This window comes from Equus quagga, chromosome 3 (genome assembly GCF_021613505.1).
Source record: "Equus quagga isolate Etosha38 chromosome 3, UCLA_HA_Equagga_1.0, whole genome shotgun sequence".
Classification (NCBI taxonomy): Eukaryota; Metazoa; Chordata; class Mammalia; order Perissodactyla; family Equidae; genus Equus; species Equus quagga.
In genome coordinates, this window is record NC_060269.1 from 94,808,437 (window position 1) to 94,817,346 (window position 8,910).

Consider the following 8,910-nt stretch of genomic DNA (forward strand, 5'->3'; position numbering starts at 1 on the left):
ATCTGCAACTTTTGTTTGTCAAACTCAAGGCAAAACTTTGTCAAATGAAACATTGGAGACCTTAAGAATCAGTATAATGAGACAGTGAAAATGGATTTTAGTAAGAGTTTGGAAATTTCTGAAGGAAATCATGATGAGTATACCAAGGGAAAGAGGCCCTCATGGCCAAGCATTTTCCCACTGTATTAATGTCAGGAATCACTTCACTCAACTTTGCCATATAATTGAGATAATCTATAAAAGGCAAACGGCACGCAAAGGAAAATTAACATGATGAAATCCTACTTTTCATTATGGTGAGTCAAAGAATGTCTGAATTTGAGTAAGTGAGCCATTAAGAATGAATCACTCATAATCAAGTAAAATGTTTGTTCAGGTTTATTGAACAGCATTAGATTAACAAGAAGCATTAAAGAATTGGATACCAGAGACCAAAAAAAAAAAGTCTTTGCAAAAAATGTGAGTAAAAAGTCCATCAAAGCAAATGCATAAAGGAGTATACCTGAATATCACCCTTAAAATGCTTTTCCTGGATATTCTATGGATTTAAGTCTGGGGATCTTTGAATGTTATTAGTTTTTTTGTGTGACAATAAATCTTATAAAGGAACTCTTTAAAATTGAAGGACCCCATTCCTCTCAATAGTGAGCTTTTAAACAGAAGACTCTACTATACGAAGCCCTCTGTCTGCTGTCATGTCAAAGTTCCATGAGTTTCCCAGGCAGCTTTTCCAGGCTCTTATGGAAGCCTGGTTTTCTTAGCATGTAAAATGATTGATTGAAATCATACCATTATTTCCTTCTTAATTCAAGCCACGTGTTCAGAGTTGAGGTTTAACTTCTCATTCCCTTATTTTCCAGGAAAATTTAGCATTAAACAATAGGTATATTATCAGAAGAAATGCATATGATTTATAACTAAGTAACTATCCTCAAAGAAACTTTCCTCCTTGATGAATAAGAATGTAAACTCCAAGTGTATAGGGTCCTGTGTTCGCAAAAAGCTCAAGTTTGCCCCATCAGCTTCTGCAGGGTTATTTTTACATATAGTCTCATGCTTGCTTGTATGTGGAAGACTTTTTCTTGGGAAAGATTCAATCAAACACAAAACTAAAACCCAGAGCAGGAATGAGGGGGTAATGCAGGTATCCTCAGTGGGGATATGGGCCTCAGGTAGTCATACTCTTAGATACTGGAGTTGGTGGAGTTGAAGGAAAAGTTTTTCTGTGAAACAAAAACAAAAACAAGAGAGTCATGTTTAGAGAAAGACTTACCAGAAACTTTGGCTTTCCTCTGGAGATATAAAACAAGAAATATTGTGCATACTGGCTTCAGTTTAGTTAACTGAGCTGCTGGAATGAGTCACCTCAACTCTGTCTGATAAATAATAATACTGAATAGGCATTTGTTTTAGGAACTTCTCATAAATTTTTTTTTCCTGCTTTATCTCCCCAGTTCCTCCTGGTACATAGTTGTATATCTTAGTTGCAGGTCCTTCTAGTTGTGGCATGTGGGACGCTGCCTCAACGTGGCCTGACCAGCGGCGCTGTGTCCGCGCCCAGGATCTGAACCAGTGAAACCCTGGGACGCCGCAACGAAGCATGAGAACTTAACCACTCGGCCATGGGGCCGGCCCCTAGGAACTTCTCATAAATTTAAAATGTTCCCCATGGGACACCCTTCAATAAAAATTTGAAAACCCTTCAGTGGAATCTGAAAACCCTTGGTATGCCTGACTTACCTCCATAATACATTCATTAATTTTTTTGTTGATTTGACTTTAGGGTTCAAGCACACAACGGACTTATTCTTCAACCAAATTCTGGGGGGAAACAAATGAAAATAAACATAAAGCAATTTAGTCAATCCTGCACTTAAGGAAAGAGTTGAGTATAAAAATAATTATTCACAGATGAAGTGAAATTGGAGGTGGCAGTTTTAGATCTGCGGTTGGTGATTTGTAGCATTAAATCTGAAGAATAAGAAAAACCCTATTTGTAGACTGGTATGTGTGAGCTGGTGGAGCTGAATATGAAGTTGCCAGAATCTCACATGTCCAAGGGTAGCGTTTGGTTGACAACCTTTATATGAATTGGAGGTGGACCAACTAGCTGACTCCTAGGTCGGCTCCCTTCTAAGGTTATATCACAGTATCTTCAAAATGTGTTCATTCATTGAGCTTGGGAGAACAAAACAGACTATAAGAAACACTCTTTTGAGGACCTTTCATTTAAAAAAAATTCAATGAAATTTAAAGTGGGAGAGGTTACAGAGCTGATTGTTCTGAGTGACATCTACATTTTGTGAACCACCAGTTAGCAAGGCTTTCACTGTTCTAAGAAATTAAGCAACAACAAAAGCAGCAACAACAATTAGTAGCTGATATTGATCAAACATTTACAATGTGCCGGCCACTATGCTCAGCAAGTAATATGGATTATCTCAATTAATCTCAAAAAAGTCCTATGCTGGAAGAACTATTATTTCCTCACCTTCAGATGAGGAACTTGAGGTTTAGAGAGTTTAAACAAATTATCCAAGATTGCACAACAAATGAATGATAGAGCAGGATTCAAATGAAGGTTCTCTGACTCCATAACCCATACTTTTAGCCACTGCTCTACATAGGCGTGATCTGAAGGGTTACCAAGTGCCAGACTCAGTGTTGAATGTTTTACCTGCAGTGGAAGAAGTGAGGTCTCCCAGGTGAGAGCAAACTGGGAGACTCTACTCCTTATTGGGGTAACTTGAACAAAACACAATTTCTTGACGTTTCATTTATCTCAGCTGTAAAATGACAAAGCGAGGATCCATCCATCTAGCTTTGAAACTCTACCCTTGTAAGTGAATCTGTGAGAGGTCAGAGATCATAGAACTGTTGAGTTGTTAGGCAAAACCTTCCAATTTGGTTTCTGAATTCATGATGGAAAAACAGATTTCTGACCATCTGGACTCACAGTATCTTCCCCCGTGACTGCTATGAGTTTCTCAATAATTTGCAGCTTTTTTTTTTTCTGTATCTGGTTAAAATTCAGAAATGCAGAATTTGGTGAGAAGATATGAAATCAACTTTTGTCACCTCCAAATGATGGAAGTTGAGGTAGAGAAAATAAGGGTGCATTACTTCCCTTGGTTGGGAGGTGAGACGCTTGACTCATGGCAGAGGAAATGTAATGAAAAGAAAGGAGTGTCAGTTTTCTGCACAGCCAGAGAGACTGCTCCCACATAGGTCATGGCTAGACTTCACATCTCTGAGTTGGAGGGCAATATTCGTGGTTTCACTGGCAAAGACATTAGTGAAAGGATAATGCTTTTTTAATGAAAAATTTTGTACATATTTTTGATATCCCATATTTCTTTTTTACAAGTTGAATATAACTAGTTCAAGACCCAAAGCACTGATATCAAAATGGGATAAATAAAAAGTGCGTCCTTACAAACATTTCAAAGTCTAAAGAGGTCCCAGGGAAGAAATGCTAATGAAAGCCAAGTCAGGGATGCCCTGAGAGAGATGCTATGCAGAATAAATATGACAATGTGTTGTGAGCGCTCGGTTCATTAACATGGATCCAGGAAGGAGAAATGAAAGTTGTAAGTAGTGATATGCAAAAGATCCCCAGCAAATTGCTGTCAATTTTTAACAATTTGCAATCTATTGTTGTAAATATTCAATACAGCAATCCAACATTTGTTGAGCCTCTAGTATATGCCAGGTAAGGGATAAAGCACTGGGAATAGAGAAATAAATAATATCTGATCCCTGTCTATAAGGGACTTATTTTCTGGTGAGAGTGAAAGAGAAAAAAAACAAACCTGATTGTTTCAATGCAATGATGCTATAATAATTGCAGCTAACATTGGCTGAACATTTCCCAGGTACCAGGCACTGGGCTGGGGCTTTACATGCAGTGTGTAAAGTGTCATCTGATGTGTCATGGAAAATGCTATGATAGAAGTATCTGCAGATTTCTCTGGGAGTACAAAAAAAGGAGAGCCACAGTAGCAAGTGGTCATACCTTTTCAAAAAAGAAAATATCTATTAAATCTCTTGCAGCCACTTCTGTCCCCTTAGCCTAACTTTTTAATCAGTTATGGGATCAAAGTTGATAGAACATAAAGCTAAGGGAGAGTTCCATAAAATAGACGTTCGACCAATGACTATTGGTGTTACTTATTTTCTTGCTCTTTAAATTCTGGGGAACAAAGCATCTGCTTCTGCTGGCAATTTGTATTTGGTGGATAAGAGGCTGGGTGGGGGAAAGTGTGGGTAGAATCCTGAGTCTGTCCCTTCTAAGGGTACCCCCATTCGTTAACCTCCCTAAGCATGTGTTTCTGCATCTGTAAGGGAGGGATAACAATAGACATACCTTAATAGGGCTGTTGAAGGAATAAAATGAGAGAGTGTGCAGCAAGCACTTAGCTCAGGGCCACTGCAAAGTCTGTACTTTACAAATACCGCTGATTCTCAATCATCATTAGCCTGAGAATTGTTAGCAACACTGAAAGTAAATCACTTTGGGATTCTTGAGTAAGTAAGAACACTATGTGGCAATATTCGATCTGAATTTCATTGAGAGGAAGGAATAACGTATATATTTTTCTTGCAACTTACATGACTTCCATGTTTGGGCACCCGTTCCCAGGGGAAACAATTTGAACCCGGTCAATGTGGCGGATGGGGAAGAAGAATGAGGTGTGTTGGATGCATTTACACTTTAAGTTTGTATTATAGGCCTCCAGAACACCTGTAAACACAGAATCAGTTATTTTAATCCTTTCGCATGTAATTCATAACTAGAACTTAATTACTAATCTTTCATACGGTGCGTTTGAAGATTTAAAAATTTCAAGCCTGTGCTTCCACCCACGTGACTTTAGTTTGTGTATTTCTGCTTGTCGTGGCTTATTTTCAAATATTTTCTACCAAAATCATAAAAATAAAACTAGTTTTTTTAAAAACACAATACCTATGGAAATTTGTGGTAGCGTTATATTGGTACTCAGGTGATTGTCCAGATAATAAAATTCGAGAGCTGCCACTATCAGCTATAATTAATGCAATATAAAATCAACTGATCTTCACTCCCAATACGTAAAAATCGAGGACATGAACTCCTTACAGTCCCCAGAGCAATAACAAGCTGTATCAGAGTTCTCTCTCTTATACTCCCTCCCCTCAACCCTCCTGGTCTCTCAGTTTGAGGAAACACCACGGAAGACACTTTTTTGTTTTTGTTGCAAAAATGTCTCCATCTCAGTTGCAAATCATTACCAAACATCTCAGTTGCAAATCATTACCAAACAAAAACCAGTAATAAAAATTCAAGACTATTTTTATTCAACAACAAAGGTTATTAGTACTAATCCTTTTATATGTAATTCATTGCATGCATTTTAATGAATTCTACCCTCTTTATCTCCAGTGCCTACCATAGCACCTGACATGTATTTGCAAATAAAAGGGACCTGACTCTCAAGGTGTTTACAATTTAGTGGGGGAAGCCAATGAACCAAAACTAAAATATCACACAATGTTATATTTCACCCAAGGTCCAAGCTGCATTATGAGAACAGAGGGCTTTGCCAGGAGCATTGGAAAAGCATCATGGAGGAATAGAGAGATGAGGGGCTTGAAGAACGAAAATAATGTGTGAAACAAAATAAAAATTGAAACAAAAGTTCCCTACATTTTAAGAACAAAAATTTATTTTCTACACCTCAGCAGAATATCATTCTGCACATGCACCAGGTTCGTTCAGCTGTACAAAAACTTACACTTGAACTAGATATTTATCTATTTACACAGAGATAGCCTCCTCATTCAGGCTTGAAAGACTGCTTCTTTGCAGAAAGCGCAGACATGGTTCATGTCAGAGCTAACCATATAGAACTGTATCAGACTTTCCCTGCAGGAGACCAACCAGTTGGGGTCAATAATCTTTAAACCATATAAAGGGTCTGGTCAGAACACGGGTAGCAATGAAAAGCAGAAGAAAGAAGAGACACAAGGAAAGAATTAGTTATAGCAGAACTGAATCTGAAAAAGGCCGGGAATAGACAAACCAAGTATAAGTCACATGGACATTGGACTTCCAGCATCTCCTCCTTCTATGAATAACAATCTTAATAATATAAATGCTTCCAGCCTCTAAGAGTTACATCCCTAAGCACCTTACTTTTAGAAATCTAGAAGCAGGTGAGCAGTTTTCTCCCCTTCAGTCATATTTCCCCCCATTTTCTAATTGAAAAAAAACACATTGAAACGGCTGAAGACCATTTCTGTTCAAAGCACAATGACTACATAAGTGAAAGTTCTCACCATGGACTGGAGAGAGGCTGCAGAGCAGCAGTGTGAGAAGCAGAGATCCTGGGATGAACCTCATTCTGCCTCAAGGTGGAGTTCAGACTTCAGCTCTGAGTCTAAACTGTGGGTTCTCAGCACAGACTCCTATTTATTTATGCCAGAAAGGGCCCTCCCACTGCCTTTGTCTCTAGTAGGTCAGCTGCATCATCAGTTTTAAAAGCCCCCAAATATTGCTGAGCTTGCTTTTTTTGAACTCCTCTTGCAAATTCTATGAATTTGCTTCAGAGCACTGTTAGTCTAATAAGATGTCTTTTGAACATGTAGACTATAAATGGCAGGGATGCTGCAGGAATCTGGAGGTGGGGAGGGCGGAAAAAGATACCAGTTTGGCGGCTCCACAGCACTCTCTCTAGGACCACTATCAGTGATGGTGGCTTTGATCGCTTCTGTCAGTGAAGGGTCAGCAGACTTTCTCAATGGCATTTGAACATATGCTCCATGAAATTAGGGACTCAGTTGGGCACATCATTTTGTCCCTAGGACCGGCAAGAGCGTCGAGACTTTGGTGGGTGCTCAGTAAATATTTGCAGATCCAAGGAACTTCTCTGTAAAGACAGATCCCTATGCTGACTAGGTTACTGTTTTTCCAGACTTCCCCACATCTTATTTCACTATCTGAAATACATGATTATGTAATCTGACCACTGTGGAAATCCTGGAAGGGGGCAAGTTCTGTGTCCCCTGCTTGGTGTGCCTGTCTCTGGCGGAAGGGAGGGAGGCCACGGCTTTGAGGAAGAGAATCTTCCTGGCTCTGGTATGCATGTTATTGAGCTGGAGAGTTATTGAGGGTTAGTGGAGGGTACCATTAGGATTTCATCAGGTGCCGAACCCCACCCCATATTACAGTTTGTTTGACACGTGTAAGCACAGTTTGGTTTTGATCCTGCAAAATGGCCCACAGCCTTAACTCACTTGCTAGGAGCTCTTTGATTAAAAAAAAAAAAGAAAATTATGTGGACAATGACTGGTCTGGCCTAGAGTGCCACCAGGCTGCCCTGGAAGTATACAGGTGTGGATGTATGAAACCAGACCCATTGAATTACTGAAAAGTCAGAGGTTTCGTCTTCCTGGTGTGGCTTTCTAAACAATCTGATTTTTGTTACTCAATTAGCATTGTGAGTGTTTACATCCTGAATGCTCCAGTGTGTATGGAGTCGAGGTTGTGGTAACGTCACGCGCACTTCTCACAACAAGCAGCTCTCCAGTTGGCCTGAATGACTGCAGGGACAGGGGACTCACCAGTCTGGAGGCAGCCCAGTCCATTGTGTGGGCAGTTCTAATTGTTGGAAAGTTCTTCCTTATGTACACGTGAAGCTGCTTCCCTAATAGCTTTGTCACTTTGTCCTAACTCAACACCTTGTCGCTGCATGAAAACAATTCTAAAGGCTCTTTCATATGTAGACTCCAAATATTTGAAGACAGGGTGTGTTAGCTGGGTCCTCCAGGAGGCAGATGCTGAGTAAAAGAAGGTTTTTGCAGAATAATTCCTGTGATAGATAAAAGTGGGAAGGAGGCAGGAGTGGGCAGGGAGAGCCTCAGATTGCAACGCTGATCTGACAATGCCCGTGACAACGCAACTCAGCTGAGGAACTCCACGGAAAAGACCATCTGTTGGAGGAGACTCACAATGAGCAAAGCAGTCCAGGCCTTACCACCCCTGCCAGGCTCAGTCATCAGCTAGGGCTTCTCAGAAATAGCCTGGTTTCTGGTAGAAGGCCAAGGCAGATTCTGAGGGTGCTAACAGCTGGATGCTGTCAGCTAACTGTACTTCTCACAGCTGGCCAGCAAGTTATTTCTGTAAGGGAAATCTGAGCAGTGGACCTCCGTGGCTGTCACACAGGATTATAAGCTAGAGGTTAAGAGCACAAACTATGGAGTCACCCGGTCAATGACATTGGATAGGTCACTTAATTTATCTATGCCTCATATTTCCCAGTTTTCTCATGGGGATAATACTAATTTTAAAGGGTTGTTTGGAGAATAAAATTGTGTGTATGTAGAGTTTTTGGCAAAGTGCCTGGCACACAGAATGTATTCAATAGATAGTCTGTCTGGCTGGCTGTCTATCCACCCATCCATCCAACCATCCATCCATCCATCCATCCATTATCAATAGGTCTTACTAACCTCCATTCTAAAACCTCCACGTACTCACTTCAATGGTAAAAAAAAAAATCTCTAGGTTTTAAAATTTATCACACAGTTTGAAGCTCTCTCACCATCTTTTTGCCAACTGGTTTATCTTTTTGAAACCTGTTGATCTATTTCATTGTTTCTCCTAAATCATGATTGCCCTTCCTTTTCCTTCCCGTACCTTCTCTGACTCACAGATACACACACAGACACACACACACACCCCGCATGCACACACATCTGAACACCATACTACCCCAAGTATGGCTTTGCCAATAGAAAGTAGAGGAAGCCCACTATCTCCTTTGTCCTAGGCACTATTCTTCTATTAAAGCATTCCTAGACTGAATAACATTCTTCTGGCCATTTATATTGAATTAGCAGGCAACAAAATTTCTGTTTCTTTTGAAAATG

At 40.0% G+C, this 8,910-nt stretch overlaps 1 protein-coding gene across 1 annotated transcript; it reads right to left on the reverse strand.

The window, feature by feature from the left end:
* Window positions 1-472: 472 nt before the first annotated feature.
* CXCL13 (C-X-C motif chemokine ligand 13) lies at window positions 473-6,404 on the reverse strand. Its single transcript, XM_046655638.1, has 4 exons — window positions 6,319-6,404; window positions 4,612-4,744; window positions 1,741-1,821; window positions 473-1,223 (listed from the first exon to the last, which is right to left on the reverse strand). Exons 1-4 carry the CDS (start codon window positions 6,380-6,382, stop codon window positions 1,169-1,171), a joined length of 333 nt encoding a protein of 110 aa, XP_046511594.1. The 5' UTR covers window positions 6,383-6,404; the 3' UTR covers window positions 473-1,168.
* Between the last annotated feature and the right edge of the window lie 2,506 nt (window positions 6,405-8,910).